Source organism: Microcaecilia unicolor, chromosome 9 (genome assembly GCF_901765095.1).
Source record: "Microcaecilia unicolor chromosome 9, aMicUni1.1, whole genome shotgun sequence".
Taxonomy (NCBI): Eukaryota; Metazoa; Chordata; class Amphibia; order Gymnophiona; family Siphonopidae; genus Microcaecilia; species Microcaecilia unicolor.
The window spans coordinates 40154251-40172730 of NC_044039.1; the positions used below are offsets into that span (position 1 = coordinate 40154251).

The 18480-nt window shown below is 45.2% G+C and overlaps 1 protein-coding gene across 3 annotated transcripts in view; it reads left to right on the top strand.

The window, feature by feature from the left end:
- Nucleotides 1–18480, top strand: part of HDHD5 (haloacid dehalogenase like hydrolase domain containing 5) — a 79020-nt gene that overhangs the window by 33265 nt on the left and 27275 nt on the right. For all 3 annotated transcript variants that reach the window (XM_030214979.1, XM_030214981.1, XM_030214980.1), the window contains one exon: nt 9758–9791. In XM_030214979.1, the coding sequence (XP_030070839.1) occupies nt 9758–9791 (34 nt within the window). The remainder of the gene's footprint in view (nt 1–9757; nt 9792–18480) is intronic.

The window sequence follows — 18480 nt, forward strand, 5'->3', positions numbered from 1 at the left end:
CAGTACAGGATCCACTCCGACCCAGAGCTCATGCGGCCCCAATTGCCCCATGACTCAGCGGTCGTGGATTCTGCTCTCAAGAGGGCACGGAGTTCGAGGGATACCGCCTCGGCGCCCCCGGGGCGGGAGTCTCGCACTCTGGACTCGTTTGGGAGGAAGGCCTACCAATCCTCCATGCTCGTGACCCGCATCCAGTCATACCTGCTCTATATGAGCATCCACATGCGGACCAATGTGCAACAGCTGGCGGACCTGGTCGAGAAGCTCCCGCCGGAGCAGTCCAGGCCTTATCAGGAGGTGGTCAGGCAGCTGAAGGCATGCAGAAAGTTCCTGTCCAGGGGTATTTTTGACACCTGTGACGTGGCATCTCGTGCTGCGGCCCAAGGTATAGTGATGCGCAGGCTCTCATGGCTGCGCGCCTCTGACCTGGACAACCGCACCCAGCAGAGACTGGCCGACGTCCCTTGCCGGGGGGATAACATTTTCGGTGAGAAGGTCGAGCAGATGGTGGACCAACTGCATCAGCGGGAAACCGCTCTCGACAAGCTCTCCCACCGGGCGCCTTCAGCATCCGCCCCCACTGGTGGGCGTTTTTCCCGGGCACGGCAGGCTGCACCCTATTCTTTTGCAAAGCGTAGGTACAACCAGCCGGCCCGAAGGCCTCGTCAGGCACAGGGACAGCCCCAGCGCGCTCGTTCCCGTCAACAGCGTGCGCCTAAGCAGCCCCCTGCGCCTCCACAGCAAAAGCCGGGGACGGGCTTTTGACTGGATCCACGGGAACATAGCCGCCCTACAAGTGTCCGTACCGGACGATCTGCCGGTCGGAGGGAGGTTAAAATTTTTTCACCAAAGGTGGCCTCTCATAACCTCCGACCAGTGGGTTCTCCAAATAGTGCGGTGCGGATACGCCCTGAATTTGGCCTCCCTGCCTCCAAATTGTCCTCCGGGAGCTCAGTCTTTCAGCTCCCATCACAAGCAGGTACTTGCAGAGGAACTCTCCGCCCTTCTCAGCGCCAATGCGGTCGAGCCCGTACCACCCGGGCAGGAAGGGCAGGGATTCTATTCCAGGTACTTCCTTGTGGAAAAGAAAACAGGGGGGATGCGTCCCATCCTAGACCTGAGAGGCCTGAACAAATTCCTGGTCAAAGAAAAGTTCAGGATGCTTTCCTTGGGCACCCTTCTGCCAATGATTCAGAAAAACGATTGGCTATGTTCCCTGGATTTAAAGGACGCATATACTCACATACCGATACTGCCAGCTCACAGACAGTATCTCAGATTCCGCCTGGGCGCACGCCACTTTCAGTATTGTGTGCTGCCATTTGGGCTCGCCTCTGCCCCACGAGTGTTTACCAAGTGCCTCGTGGTGGTAGCGGCCTACCTACGCAAGCTGGGAGTGCACGTGTTCCCATATCTCGACGATTGGCTGGTCAAGAACACCTCGGAGGCAGGAGCCCTCCGGTCCATGCAGTGCACTATTCAACTTCTGGAGCTGCTGGGGTTTGTGATAAATTACCCAAAGTCCCATCTCCAACCGTCCCAGTCTCTGGAATTCATAGGAGCGCTGCTGAATACCCAGACGGCTCAGGCCTATCTTCCCGAAGCGAGGGCCGCCAATCTCCTGGCCCTGGCTTCGCAGACCAGAGCGTCCCAGCAGATCACAGCTCGGCAGACGTTGAGACTTCTGGGTCATATGGCCTCCACAGTTCATGTGACTCCCATGGCTCGTCTTCACATGAGATCTGCTCAATGGACCCTAGCTTCCCAGTGGTTCCAAGCCACCGGGAATCTAGAAGATGTCATCCGCCTCTCCACCAGCTGCCGCACTTCACTGCGCTGGTGGACCGTTCAGACCAATTTGACACTGGGACGTCCATTTCAAATTCCACAGCCCACGAAAGTGCTGACGACGGATGCCTCTCGCCTGGGGTGGGGAGCTCATGTCGATGGGCTGCACACCCAGGGTATGTGGTCCCTCCAGGAAAAGGATCTGCAGATCAACCTCCTGGAGCTCCGAGCGATCTGGAACGCACTGAAGGCTTTCAGAGATCGGCTGTCCTACCAAATTATCCAAATTCGGACAGACAATCAGGTTGCAATGTTTTACGTCAACAAGCAGGGGGGCACCGGATCTCGCCCCCTGTGTCAGGAAGCCGTCGGGATGTGGCGCTGGGCGTGCCAGCACAGCATGCTTCTCCAAGCCACATACCTGGCAGGCGTAAACAACAGTCTGGCCGACAGACTGAGCAGAGTCATGCAACCGCACGAGTGGTCGCTCCATTCCAGAGTGGTACGCAAGATCTTCCGAGAGTGGGGCACCCCCTCGGTGGATCTTTTCGCCTCTCAGACCAACCACAAGCTGCCTCTGTTCTGTTCCAGACTTCAGACACACGGCAGGCTAGCGTCCAATGCCTTTCTCCTTCATTGGGGGACCGGCCTCCTGTATGCTTATCCTCCCATACCTTTGGTGGGGAAGACCTTACTGAAGCTCAAGCAAGACCGCGGCACCATGATTCTGATAGCGCCCTTTTGGCCCCGTCAGATCTGGTTCCCTCTTCTTCTGGAGTTGTCCTCCGAAGAACCGTGGAGATTGGAGTGTTTTCCGACTCTCATTTCGCAGAACGACGGAGCGTTGCTGCACCCCAACCTTCAATCCCTGGCTCTCACGGCCTGGATGTTGAGGGCGTAGACTTCGCTGCGTTGGGTCTGTCTGAGGGTGTCTCCCGGGTCTTGCTTGCCTCTAGGAAGGATTCCACTAAGAAGAGTTACTTTTTCAAGTGGAGGAGGTTTGTCGTTTGGTGTGAGAGCAAGGCCCTAGAACCTCGTTCTTGTCCTGCACAAAACCTGCTTGAATACCTTCTGCACTTATCGGAGTCTGGCCTCAAGACCAACTCAGTAAGGAATCACCTTAGTGCGATTAGTGCTTACCATTTTCGTGTGGAAGGTAAAGCCATCTCTGGAGAGCCTTTAGTCGTTCGATTCATGATAGGTTTGCTTTTGTCAAAGCCCCCTATCAAGCCTCCTACTGTGTCGTGGGATCTCAACGTCGTCCTCACCCAGCTGATGAAACCTCCTTTTGAGCCACTGAATACCTGCCATCTGAAGTACTTGACCTGGAAGGTCATTTTCTTGGTGGCAGTTACTTCAGCTCGTAGGGTCAGTGAGCTTCAAGCCCTAGTAGCTCATGCTCCATATACCAAATTTCATCACAACAGAGTAGTGCTCCGCACTCACCCAAAGTTCCTGCCGAAGGTGGTGTCGGAGTTCCATCTTAACCAGTCAATTGTCTTGCCAACATTCTTCCCCAGGCCGCATACCCGCCCTGCTGAACGTCAGTTGCACACATTGGACTGCAAGAGAGCATTGGCCTTCTACTTGGAGCGGACACAGCCCCACAGACAGTCCGCCCAATTGTTTATTTCTTTCGACCCTAACAGGCTAGGGGTCGCTGTCGGGAAACGCACCATCTCCAATTGGCTAGCAGATTGCATTTCCTTCACTTACGCCCAGGCTGGGCTGGCTCTTGAGGGTCATGTCACGGCTCATAGTGTTAGAGCCATGGCAGCGTCAGTGGCCCACTTGAAGTCAGCCACTATTGAAGAGATTTGCAAGGCTGCGACGTGGTCATCTGTCCACACATTCACATCACATTACTGCCTCCAGCAGGATACCCGACGCGACAGTCGGTGCTGCAGAATCTGTTTGGGGTGTAAATCCAACTCCACCCTCCAGGACCCGAATTTATTCTGGTCAGGCTGCACTCTCAGTTAGTTGTTCTTCGTAGGTCAATTTCTGTTGTACCCTCGCCGTTGCGAGCTTCAATTGACCTGGGTTCTTGTTTTGAGTGAGCCTGAGAGCTAGGGATACCCCAGTCGTGAGAACAAGCAGCCTGCTTGTCCTCGGAGAAAGGGTATGATACATACCTGTAGCAGTTGTTCTCCGAGGACAGCAGGCTGATTGTTCTCACCTACCCTCCCTCCTCCCCTTTGGAGTTGTGTGTTTCATCTTTTGCTAGTTATTCAACTGGCGGGAGCGGTCGCGCACGGGCGGGAAGACGGCCGCGCATGCGCGGTGGGCGTGCCCTGCGTGCCGACCGTCCCGCGAAGTTTTTTTCCGGTTGGTGGGGGCTGCCGCGGACGTCACCCAGTCGTGAGAACAATCAGCCTGCTGTCCTCGGAGAACAACTGCTACAGGTATGTATCATACCCTGTAGGAGCCCCCTTCACCCCTTATGGCTATGGTAGTGGGTAGTGTACAGTTGTGGGGAGTGTTTTTTTTTTTTTGGGGGGGGGTTGGGGGGGCTCAGCACACAAGGTAAGGGAGCTATGCACCTGGGAGCAATTTCTGAAGTCCACTTCAGTGCCCTCTAGGGTGCCCGGTTGGTGTCCTGGCATGTCGGGGGACCAGTGCACTACGAATGCTGGCTCCTCCCATGACCAAAGGGCTTGGATTTGGTCGTTTCTGAGATGAGCGTCCTCGGTTTCCATTATCGGCAAAAATCGGGGACAACCATCTCTAAGGACGACCATCTATAAGGTCAACCTAAATTTCACGATTTGGCCGTCCCCGACCATATTATCGAAACGAAAGATGGATGTCCATCTTGTTTCGATAATACGGGTTTCCCCGCCCCTTCGCCGGGACGTCCTGCAAGATGACCACTGGAGGGAATTAGGGATGACCTCCCCTTACTCCCCCAGTGGTCACTGACCCCCTCCTACCATGAAAAATGTGATTAAAACATTACTTACCAGCCTCTGTGCCAGCCTCAGATATTATACTCGGGTCCATTAGAGCAGCATTCAGGTCCTTGGGTATTCTAGTAGTTGGGTGCACTGCAGACATGTGGGCCCAGGCCCATACCTGTTACACTTTTGGAAACTGAGCCCTCCAAAATTGACAAGAAACCCACTGTACCCACACATAGGTCCCCCCCTTCATCCATAAGGGCTATTGTAGTGTGTAATCAGGCGCCTCTCTTGTGCAGCCAGGGATAGAACAATGTCCTCTAACCACAGGATCCCGGTACAATGAAGAAACAGATATCCACCAGTAACTTCAAACTCAAGGACTTTATTCCATGCAGGTTTCTAGTACACAGTTCCAACAGCAGCATTCACCTTCAGTCCTAAGCACCTATAAGCCACCTGAAAGTGTGTGGCCAGTAGTCCCCTTTAAGCAGAAGGCTCTTAGCACATGTCAGGATTCAATATAGGCTACAGTCTTGGTGCTTTATTCAGTGCACCATAAACATTAGTTTAATTCCAAACAGCAGCAGTCCATTCAATTCATTATCATGGTTAAATTACAAAGCAGCAGTTATACTTCTATTCTCTTCACCCTCATAATGAGCTCCATATTTTAGGGACTTCTCACACCCAAGGGATTCCCCCTGCAACAGCTTCACTAGTAAGGTCAATACTTTAGGGACTTCTTCTTACCCAAGCATTTTCAGCCCGCAAATACTTCCAAGACTTCAGTACTTTAGGGACCTCCCTGCCCAAGGGTTTTCAGCCTGCAACTGCCTCTCAGACTTCAGTACTTTAGGGACCTCTCTGCCCAAGGGTTTTCAGCCTGCAAATACTTCTCAGACTCCAGTACTTTAGGGACCTCCCTGCCCAAGGGTTTTCAGCCTGCAACTGCTTCTCGCCTTCCTTGCTGCTCTCCCTGAACTGAACTGCTGAGACTCCTTCCCACCTGCCTAATCAATCCCTGGCTTCTGCCTTCACAACCAATCATTCTCCCCTCATTAGCTTCTCTACACACCCATACCAGCTGAGTTGAGCATGAGCCTAATGAGGAGCTCCTGCACACAGGGTTTCCTAGCTCTCTTTCCTCCATACCAGCTGAGGCTTGCGCATTAGCCTAATGAGGAGCTCCTGTACACAGGGTTTCCTAGCTCTCTCCCCCTAGGGGCAGCCAATCTACACATCCTGTCAGCTTATTCTCTTGTCTTCCCCTATTGCAGCTAGAAGTCCAGTCCGGGTTCCTCATCTCACCCCCTGGCTCCTTGCCTGCAATGCCTTCTGGGGACTTGTAGTTCAGATTGAAACTGCCTTAACCCAACTATCCTGGATGTGACTTTATCTCAAGTGGTGTTACAGTAGGGAGTAATGGGATTTGGGGGACTCAGTAGACAAACTAAGGGAGCAATGGTGAGATATGTAACTGGGAGCATTTATTTGAAGTCCACTGCAGTGCCCCCCTAGGGTACCTCATTGCTCTCCTGGGATGTCTGGGGGACAAGTCTAGTAAAAATGCTGACCCCACCTACATCCCAATTGCTTGATTGCCTTTGTTTTTCATTTGGACTTTTTTTTTTAATGGTCAAAAAAAGCCCCAAAAAAGTACAAAGCACAAAAGCTTGTTCAAAATACTATTTTTGAAAAAAAAGATGACATTTTTCTTTTTTTGAAAATAACCTTCTTTCTTATTTGGAGTTTGGACGTTTTGTTCAAAAAGTCCAAAGTCAGACTTGGCCGGCATATCAAAAATGCCCCTCCACGTATGCTAGTGATTTGAAGGACTCTGAAGTCCTTTCCCCTTTTTCCAATCCTGAAGTTTTGATCATTAAAGTAGATGCCACTCATCCTGTACATATTCTTCCATCTATATTGGAGTTCCTTTCTTCTTTTTTTTTTTTATTTTGGTTTTGTGAACTGCTACGATCTTCTGCTAGAAGTGGTGGTATATTAAGCTCGACAATAAACATAAACATACTGTCCCCCTTCCCTCTCTGCTGAGAAATGGGAAGCACGTCTCCAGGCCCTCACTGAAGCCACAGTTTGCTTTCCCAGCCTTCTTATTCTGGGAGACTTTAATGTTCACGTTGATGATCTCCAGAGTTGCAGAGCTAGGTACTTTCTTGATTCCTTATCTGATCTTTCTGTTCACCATTGGGTTTCTTTCCCAAGTCACATAACTGGTCACACCCTGGATCTTGTTCTCACTCTGCGGGACTCGCATGTTCTTCCTTCATCACTTTTTTTTCCAGTCTCCCTTTCTTGGACTGATCAGTCTCTTATTCTCTTTGAATTTGTCTTGAGCTCCCCTCCCCAGCCACTGCCATCAGTCTCTGATCATTGGACTAGATACGCTTTCTCAGATTGAATCCAGCTCTTTCCCCATCGCTGTTTTCAGTCCCTGCAGACTTCTCATCTGAATCTCTTCATGAGCAAACTGGGGCCTGGCACTGTGTTCTAGAGCAAAGTTTTGGCATTATTGCTGTGTACTCCTTTTATCAATTTGTCTTCTCATGATAATCCTTGGTATTCTCTAACCTCCACTTACTTAAATGTCAATATTGTTGTGCTGAAAGACTTTGAAAAAAGTCTGAATCCCCATCTGCCCTGCAAAACTGCAGGAACCTTCACCACAAATACAATTCCCAGTTTAAAAAGGCAAAAAAGTCATACATTAGTAATGGGCTTCTAAAATCTCCAAATCCCTCCAGGGGATGGTTAATCCCCAGGTTCAAAATATGACTAGTATTACCACCACTGCAGAGGCCCTTTTCCTATTCTTCACTAATAGACACCATATTAAAACCCCTGCTGTTGCTGTCTATCCAACTGTCCACCACTACCTCTACCCCCGCTTTCTCATCTACCCTCACCACATCTGAGGTTGGTAACACTATCTGGACCTCTTTTCAGACACAAACCCTTTTCTCTTTGAAAGCAGTCATGTTCACAATGAAATTTGCTTAGTGCCAATGTGATCCTGTTCCATCTTTCTGGTTGAAAGTCCCTGAGCTATGTCTCCTTCCTACTCTTCTATCCATAATTAATCTCAGCCTATCCACTGACCAGTTCTCTGATCTATGGAAGCTGGCTGTAGTCAGCCCTATTCTAAAGAAAGCCAGTTCTTAGACATTACAGCCCTGACTTGAATCTTTCCTTCATGTCTAAAGTTCTTGAAAAATAGTGTTTAATCAGCTTGCTGCTTCTGCTGAAAAAGCATTAGCCTTACACTCATGCCAAATCAGGCTTTAAGGCCCATTTCAGTACTGAGACAGTAATTACTGCTCTACTCAGTGAAACACATTCTCATATTGACCAACATAAAATTGTCTGGTAGTCGCTGTAGATCTTTCCACTACTTTTGTTCTTGTTGGCCACTTTCTACTTATCATCTGTAGGCATTACTGGTGAAGTTCTCTCTTGGTTCACATCTTTCCTATCTCGTTCTTTTCAGGCTATTACTTCCTCTTCCTTCTCAGGTAAAAGGGAACTCCACTGTGGCATCCCCCAAGTATCAATCCTTTCCCCCTTGTTGTTCAATCTGTTCTTGAGTCCCCTTGCAGTCCTCATTCAGACACCAGGAATCTCTGCCTACCTTTATGCAGATAACATTCTTCTTATGTACCCAACCAACCCTTTTCCCCCCTTCAGTTGTTCCTCTTCAGGCTTGCCTTGACTTGGTCACACACTGGCTGGCTAAACATCAGCTAGTGCTCAACAAAGAGAAAACTGTTGTCTGTTGGTTTTCAGGCACCATAGCCCCCCTTCTTCCCATATTAATATTTTTGGTGCTTTACCCCAGTTTCAAACTTCTGTTACTTAGGAATTACCTGGGATTCCTCCCTCTCCTTTTTTGCCCCAGAATTCACATCTGTCTAAAGTTACTTTTCTCATGCTCCACCAGTTACAAGCCATGTGCCATCTTTTTGATCTTAATAACTTCCACTCACTTATCCATTCATTTATTTTACATCCCAACCCGTTTATTGTAATATTATTTATGTAGGTCTACCCCGTTCTTCACTGAAAAAATTGCAAACTCTTCAAAATACCACCATAAGATTGCTTTGTCACACTCACCGTACAGACTGCACTACTCCTTTACTGAAACATTACCACTGGTTAGCTGTTGAATATCACTTAACCTACAAAGTAGTGATATTGACCTTTAAGGCCCTCAGAGTAGGCCTCCCTGACTACCTTGCTTGCTTCACCATCTCTTATTCACCTGCTAGAGTTCTCTGCTCTCTTAACGATCACCGTCTTGTCCTTCCTTGCACTAAGTCTGCCCACTATTAGTCAACCAGCTATAGGGATTTGTTCCAAATGTGAGATGAAAGGAAAAAGAATCGTCCCCTCTCTCTCTCTCTGTAGTGATCTTTCTCTTAAGGGCTTCAAAGCTAACTTAAAAGCCTGGCTTTTCAGGCAGGCTTTTGGAGGGTCAGTTTGACCAGGCCCAGCAGCTAGAGGTTGTTTTGGTTCCTAATTCCTCTCTTTTTTTTTCTGTGAGATTGTATAACTTTACTGCTTTTTAATGGAGTTCCTTTCTGTTTCATATTTTGTTGTAGCCTGCTCTGCCCCGGCAGCTAGAGCAATTGAACAAGTTTGAATAAAGTATAAACTATACACTTTCCTGCAAACATTGTATACTCAGTTATAACCTGTGCTTCTGTACCATGCTTACCAGCAGCAACAGTAGCCAGTTGCTTGGACGATTTGGTACTGAAATGGCCGTAGATACAAGAGCTTGGGATCCGACCTACACCACTCTTTATTTTAACTTATGCTGAAAGAAAAATCTACAGAAGTAGCTGAGCTCCACCAGAACAGCCTGTGCTTCTTTACCATTTTTTTTTAAAGAAGCCTTCTGCTTGTAGGAGGCTTCTGAGTTTTGCAGATTGAGGTTGGGAGGATTTCCTATTTGCATATTCAAATGTGGAACTAAAAATTAGTATTTGAATGTTAGTCATTTCCTGTTTCCCTGATCTATTCCTTTGTACATCATTTTCCCTCAGCCTCCTGTGACTGTAAACTTTCCCACTATAGAAGGTAAGCCCTGGGCTGGCATTGGTGCATGGTTTGAAATTAATAATTTATTTGTTAACGATTAGTAGATATTGTTGAATGAATCTTGTGTGTTAGTGTCTGATGCCTGAACACATGCCTACCCTTCAGCCAGCTAAATAGATTCTCTTTTTCTTTAAAAATGTTCATTGGTTAAGTTGTACTTGGAACCTCTTGATGGTGATATTTTGATCCCATTCTTCTTGAGGTTTTTAAAATGTAATATCCTCATCTGTAGTAGACCAGTCCAGAATCAATGGCAGGTGGGAGACAGAGCCAATGAAAAGGGAGCTCAGGGAAAACTGTTCAGTATTCTGCCTCCAGCATATGGTTGGTAGACATACCACTCAATGCTTTTGGACTGTTCTGGTCTTGGAACAGTTGGAGAATTGGGTCCCAGTAGAAAGGAGGGTTTCAGAAGGAATTCAGGTTCTCTCTCTCTCTTAGATCCATGATCGAGGTACCCCAGAGAAGTCTGGGGTCTTGACTCCTTCTGAGTCCTAAGGTTCGGACTTCAGTTTGCTTCAGTTTTCTCCCCCTCACCCTTCTTCCTGTCTTTGCAGCTGACTGTTTCTTTCTTCTCCGACAGCTCCAGAGCACCTGTAAAATTTAGCTTATTAAAGTTAGTCGCTCTGGAGCTGTCTGAGAGGAGGAAACATGCATGGTAAAGAATGCTCATTAGAATACATTTGCATAGGGTTCTTGGTGGCTGCTTACGGCATACTTTAGAGTCACAGAAAACCCCTTTGTGCATTACTTGCTAAATAATTGCTTTAGAATGGCTACAACCAGTCTTGTGCATTGGGCCCTGAATATTGTACAAGGGGAAAAGTTGATCAGATTTTATTCTGGAATAAGCTTAAGTCAACATTTACATTTATGGAAGATTGGTATGTTCATAGTGAAAAAATTTTAGGTTGTTTGGCAGCAAAATATGCTAGACTGAGATATCCTAGATAAAGTAATAAATGGTTCACTGAAGAATTGTTGAAATTTTAAAACAAGTGTGCAGGAAGCTTGAATTGCTCTGGCAAAAGGAGAAAACAGCTCCGAAACAGACAAAATTGGAAGCTAGCTATTCATAAATATAAAAGCTCTAAATGTTAAAAGGAGAGATTATTATTCTAATTGGATTGGGACTGAGACATTAAATATAAAACATCTTTTTTCAGATAGTGATTTGACTGATATTCATCAATGTAATTTTTCAATGTCTGATAAGGTCCCTACTGCTTTTGAGTTGGTAGAATTTTTCTAAAATGAAATCTTTAAGGGGTCCTTTTACAAAGGCGAGCTGAAAGATTGCCTGCGATAATGTCAGCGCAACTGTAAAAAATGCCTTTTAAATTTTTTGCTGAAAATGGACATGTGGGAAAATGAAAATTGCCGCTTGTCCATTTTGGGTCTGAGACCTTACCACCAGCCATTGACCTAGTGGTAAGGTCTCACTCGGTAACTGGGCAGTACTGGTCTATACACGTAAAATGCTGATTACCACCCGCACACCAGAAAATAAAAATATTTTCCAGCGCTTGTGGCAGAATTGCATAAAAAATGAAATTACCGCAAGGGCCATGCGATACCTGAGCGGTAACTCAAAATTGATGCGCATAGGTGCCTATGCGGCTTAGTAAAAGGGCCCCTAAGATTGCATTTTCTGGAGATCTCTTCCCTTCATGTAGTTGAAGGATTATCTGTTAATATTGAAGCAGTTCTGAGTCTGGTCCAACTTTGCACCTCCTGATTGGTGTCAAATGCATTGTATAAGAAATATACTAAATCTTATTGTCAACTTGATTCTTGTCTATTCTATATTATAGAATCAGCATCTTTTATTTTGGTTACGATATACATTAGCTTTAGGTATTTTTTCCCCACTAACTTGGGTAGTATTATAATTACACATATTTTGAAGAATAAAAAGGAATCCAGCTGTTCTGTTTCAGATTAGACTTATAGCATCAATACCGCTATTTGCTAAATTGATAAGAATATTCTCTTCAACCAACAGAATATCTAGATACACATAATACACTTCATTTTTCTCAATCAGGTTTTCGTTCTACATTTAGTACAGAGACAGTATTAGGATCCCTAATGGATACTGCTAGGTCAGCACAAAGTGAAGGGAGAAAAATGTTTGTTCTTCAGCTTGATTTTTCAAGTGCTTTTGACTTGGTGGATCACATCTATTACAGATTTTAGAAGAAATTGGGATATCGGGACAGATTCCTACCTGATTCCACGGCTTTCTAGTCCAGAGGTCTTGCAAAATTAAAATGGATAATGAACTCTCCAGTTCCTGGCAAAACTCCTACAGAGTTCAACAGCGGCCACCCCTGTCCCCGATGCTATTAGAGAGAGCTGGATTTCTAAATGATAGTTGTACTGATGATGTTAATGTTTTAATTCCCTTGCATCTGCCAAAGATGTATTACTCTTATTGAACAGTGGATGTTGAAACGTTAAAATTAAATAATGAAGTTTCTTCTGATTTGAGAATAAACCTGATCCCAATACAACATCTTTTGTAATTAATATAAATATAAACTTTCATCAGTATTTACAAATTTGGGAGTATTTGTGGACAAAAAATGGATCTCTAGATGCTCAGGTTAGTTGTCTGATAAAAAAAAACAACAACAACTTTTGGCTTGATGAGAAAGCTTTGTCATATATGCAGATTTTTCACATTAGATTAATTCAAATTGCTAACACAAGCATTATTACTCTCACAGTTGGCCTACTGCCGTATCATATATCTAGACTGTTCTAAACAAATACTGAAAAATTACAGTCTATACAAAATATTGCTGTACGCCTGATTTTCTCCCTGAAGAAATACGATGGTATCTCCCAGTTTTATATGAAGTTGCATTGGCTCCCTATAGAAGCTAGGATCCAGTTTTTTTCTGTATTCTTTACAAAGTACTACAGTTATTTTAAAGCACACTAATACCAGTAACATAGTTCATACTGGATGACAAGATACTAGATCAAAAATAAATCTAGGATGTAACAGAATAATCCAAAGTTATCACAAATATTAATACCATGATCATCAATAACCTTACAGAAACACATCTTAACTATGGTACTGCAACATATTAATTCCTTATCACATTTGTAAAACAACATAGCCTTTAAAACCTTCTTAAAAATATTGTAACTAGACATTTGCCTTAGCTTTTGGAACTCCCTCCCCTTTAAATGCTTGATGTACAAATAAGCAGGTAAACAATTTCTTCAAAATAATCCCCTGAGGACACGGGAAAGAAAATGAGAGAGAAATTTGAGTAGTATTGTCCTGATATTGGTCGGCATCCAAGAGAAATCATATATTGAGGAATCAGGCCGAATACAATCTTGAATAACAAACATTTCAATTTAAACAGCACCTTAGCTTCTATGGAAAGCCAGTGCAGCTTAAATAAAATATGGTGTAATTCTGTCCGATTTCTTAAGAGAAAAAAAAATCAGATGTACAGCCACGTTTTGAATGGTTTGAATTGTTCTCAATAGCTGATCTGATAAACCCAAATATACAGTAAACAGTAATCTAATTTTAGGGATCAACGATTGTACCACTAGTCAAAACAGATCTTCTGATAAATATTTATGAATACTTCTTAACTTTCTCATAACATAGAATCTATCTGAGATTCCATGGATAATTTATCATCCAAAATGATACCCAAGTGTTTAATTGAACAGTCTAATAAATAAGACTCTCCATCAATACTGAGATTCAAATCCATAATTTATTCTGCCTGGCACCCAACAGCAAACATTTTTGTTTTTTTCTCTAATTTGAGATAATAAGAAGCCATCCAATTTGTAATAATTGAAAAACAATGAGAAATAGTATTATGAATATCCTTTAAACCAGAAACAGGAAAAATTTATAGTTACCGGTATATCATCCACATATATATAAATAGAGTAACCTTCCTTTTCCAGATGTCTACCCAGGGAGGGCATAAGTACATTAAACAGAACTAGTGATGGGGGGGGGGGGGGGGAATCCCTGCGGGCAAAGATCAACTTTCTGATAACAATCCCTGCGTCTTAACTGGATAAGATCTAGAAACTAGAAATCCCCTAAACCATGAAAGAACTTTACTGGTTACACCAAAACCATCAAGGATTTCAAGCAAATCTTCATGATCAACTACATCAAATACACTAGAAAAATCCAGTTGCAGGACAAGCACTCTGGCCTGCTGAAAAGATGTCCAATATGATCCAGAAGTGTAACCAGCAAAGTTTCTGTGCTTGATCAGCATAACATCCAGACTGTGAAACATGCAACAACTCAAAATGAATCAAATAAGCTACAACTTTTGTCACTAAGGCCTCCATTGTCTTTACAAAATAAGGAATTGAGCCACAGGTCTATAATTTGCTGTGTCACTTAGATGTCAAAGGATTTTTCAATGTAGGCATAAGAACAATCTCAGAAAAATACTTGGGGAAAGTGCCAGATATATGAATTAAAACTCCCCTTCCAACTGTTTCCCCAATGAGGCCATCATAATGTGAACAAGATTGGCAAGTTTTCCAAACTGCAGATCTCCGCAATTTGGAAACCATGGAGGAAATGTGGAACCTGATGTTTTCTCCTGATAAGATCTACATTTTAGGTATCCTCTAAACTTCTCCACAGATGCTGATATTCTCTAATAATTTGAGTAGTATGTCCTGCTTGACATCAAATGTGCCTGGTATATCGAACAGAAGCACAATGATCTTTTTTCCAATGCTAATTAATCTTTTAAACTCTGCCACAAGGGTTGTTAAGGCTGTCTCAGTACTATAGTGAGGTCTGAAACCGAATTGTGATTTGTGTAGTGTGGAAATCAAACAAAATAAAACATGGAAAAGAAAATAAGATGATACCTTTTTTATTGGACATAACTTAATACATTTCTTGATTAGCTTTCGAAGGTTGCCCTTCTTCCTCAGATCGGAAATAAGCAAATGTGCTAGCTGACAGTGTATATAAGTGAAAACATTCAAGCATTACTGTGACAGTCTGACAGGGTGGGAGGAGGGGGGTGGGTAGGAAGTATGCATGGGGACATCAAAGCATATCATTGATATTCTAACAGGGTGGGTGTGGATAGGTGAGGGGAGGGTGATCAACAGAGACATACAGCTTTATGGTTTATAATGGGCTAGGAACCCCAGATCCTTGTTAAGTCCTTTCTGTTGGATGTTAAAATATTCAATCATTCTGACTTCAAAGGTCTTACGTTCTTGTATGGTTTTAAAGTTACCTTTGAGGATTCTCACTGTGAAATCACTGGTACAGTGTCCTGGTCCTGTAAAATGTTGACCAACAGGCGTGGGAACCCTGCTGGCACCAGTATTGTTCATATGATGTCTATGTAAATTGAATCTTGTCTTAAGCATCTGGCCTGTTTCTCCAATATAGCATCCTTTGTTACATTTTTTACACTGAATGATATATACCACATTGGAAGATGAGCAAGTGAAAGATCCCTTTATGTTGAATATCTTTCCTTTGTGGATGACTTTGGGGTCCTGTGATTTCCTGGAATGTTACTCTTCCATTCATTTCTGCTTCTTTTCGAGTACTGGATTTACGCCTTCTGAAATCTGTTGTAAAGCTGGCACCCAACTTAGGCATAGAAATGACATTATTCTATAATATTATGCCTAACTTCTGGGAACATCAGCTGATCCACTTATACTCCTCCCATAGCTACACAAGGCTGCTACTAGAGATCACATTAGCCATTCTGACTGCAGAGACAGCATGGACAGGAGCAACTGGGGATCACTCCTGCCTCACCTACACCACTAGACCACCAGGGCTTGCTTGTAAGGTAGGCCAGGCGGACCTATGAGTGGGTCCAGGAAGGAAGGGATCATGCTGCCGTGACTTCTACTGGCAGTCTTGTGAGACTGCCACTGGAGATTGCAGCAGCCCTTATTATACAGAGATGGCATGAGCAGGAGTGATTGGAATCACTCCTGCTATGCTGCCCCAATTATGCCACTAGACCACCAGGGCTTGTAAGGTAGGCCTGAGGAGGGGTCTGGGAGGGGATATGCCATGTGGAGCTGTCCATAGTTGCCAGTTTTGGCTTTGGATCTGACTGAAACCAAGTGGCAAATTTTGGTTGCAGATTCTGTTTTGGCCAAAAAACATTTTTGGTCGCCCTCTGCTTTCTTGCAAGAAGGCCATAAGAAAGAATTGTTGGTCAGTTCTTTAAAGGTACAGGTGGCAGTCTTAATATGCTCCAAGGGATGAGTTGAGAAGTTGTCTTTAGCCTCTTATTGGCTCCTCAGGTGTGTGAATTGCATAAGACCTCAGATTCTGAGCAGTTGTCCAGATTGGAATTTCAGTTTAGTGCTTCACACCCTGGGGGGAGCCCCATTTACAAGAGTAGTGTCAATGTTTTATCTGAACCAAGATATCCCCTCATTTTAGAAATACTGTGGAAATTAATTTAGGGGGTCTTTTACTAAAGCTTAGCTCAAGTTATCTGCAACAGAACCCATAGGAATAAAATGGGCCCTGCTGCAGATACCTGAAGCTAAGCTTTAGTAAAAGACCCCTTCAGTATCTTGAGAGTTGCACATGGTGTACGCTTGCAGTACTTGGGATTTGCCATTCCTTAGCGTATGCAGCAGATGAATCCAAGAACTGGTGGGTTGTGTCCATCTACCAGCAGGTGGAGATAGAGATTACAAAGCTGAAGGCAGTGATACCAGACGGCCAACTCTTCCTTCACCTCAGTACATCTCTATCTCCAGCAGGTGGTGGACGGCGCTTCAGCAGCTCCTGAAGCTCCTGAGTCTCTGCCTTTTTCTTTTCGGCGTGGGGGTACTGTGCTTTAATGTGGGCAACGCTGGCATTTGAAAGCTGTTCCTGCTGCGGTAGCAGATGCTCCGCAGTGGGACTCTGTGTGGTGGCGTGTTTGAACGCTGGGGAGGGAAGTGCTGAAGTTCTCCTTCCCTGAGCAGCCTTTTCCCCGCGCTAAAATGGCGGGAACACGCGTCTTTTTGCTGGCGTGGCCCTCTCTTCTCCTGATATCAGCTCTGATCCTTTCCTCCCCTGTGTCCTTGATGTGGGCAGGGGGGAGGGTGGCTTCTCCTAAAGGACCTTGTGTTCCATTAGAGACTGCTGGTCCAGGGGATTCCAATTTATTTTCTCCAGCCTTTGGTTTCCTTTACCAAAATCACTGTTGAGTCAGAAACTGTTTGTATATAGCTGGAGCAGTGGCACAAATTCTTCTCAAACTGTCCCCACTATGCAAGGGGATCCAAGGAAAGAACAGAATTACTTTAAGCTGTTTCTATATCTTCTGAGCAGGATCTCCTCTGCTCTGGGACCCTTAATTTGAACCTTTCTTCTTAAGAGAGCTTGGCCTCAGTAGCCCTCTTTGTGATTGGGGGAGTTTTTATGCCCATCTCGGGCAGATGGGTTCTAGAGGGCTAAGTTTTCCAGAAAGAATCTGATGGTCCTGCGATGTGCCTTCTTTTTTGGGGATGCACATCAGCCACTGGGGGCTTCTCTGGGGCAGGGGATTTCTGACCCCCCCTCCTCGAGCTCATTCTGCTTCTCTGTATGCCTATATGTTTGTGAAATTCTTTTTATACTGGCAGTACAGGCTTTGGCTATGAGCACACCACCCTGAGTGTGCCTGATTTCTGATCTTGGAAGCTCAGCAGGTTTGGGCTTGGCTGGTTTCTACTTGGATGGGAGACTGCTTGGGAATACCAGGTGCAGTAGGTTTTCTTATTTTTTTTTTTCTGCACCTTTTGCTCCTTTACAGGTGGGAGCAGGGTTGCCAGGTGGAAAACTTTTTTCCCACCCAAACGAGCCCAAAACCCGCCCAAAGTCAAACCCCGCCCCTGACACCCCCACCCCACGTCATCACCCCGCCCCCGCCGTCATCAACCCCGCCCCCGCCGTCATCGGCCCCGCCCAGAACGTCACTAACCCCGTCCAAAACGTCACTAACCCCGCCTCCGTGGCCGAAAAAAACGCTTTAAAAACTGCCCAAAAGACCCAAAAGAAGCCCAAAAAACCGCAACCCGCCGCAGGCAAAAATTTCCCACGGCGGGTCGCGGAAAACCGCCCAATTGGGCGGTAAAACCGCCCACCTGGCAACACTGGGTGGGAGCCTTTGGCTCCACCTTTCTGTGTGAAATGTTACATACTGTTATTTTCTGGGGCTAGTGCTCTGGTCTCCATGGTAACCAGGGAACCTCAGTGATGTCATGGGGCTTTATCTCCAGGTGCAGTAGTTTCAGCAAAATATCTTTTTTTTTTTTCTGGAACATGGTTGGCTTTCAGCCTGAAGGTCACAGGTTTAAGGCTGGTTTGTGCATCATATTAGAAGCTGTTGCCCTCTGCTCCTTTTCTATGGGCATATTTTACTTCCCTCTCTCATATTGCTTGCCTTGACAAGCAGTTCTTTGCATAGCTGGGACAGTTTGCACTAGGCTACAGTGCCAAAGGTTAGCTGCTGTTGTTTCCCACAGCAGCTCTGCTCTTCTAGTTTTGCTCTCTGACTCTGATCAAACTATTGCATTCCAGCTCCAACTTCCACTGTATCTGTGGCACCTCTAGCTAGCTATTTGTTGCAGTGTCTCTAAGGCTTTTATTGCACTTTTGCATTTTTTCTTTATATTGGAC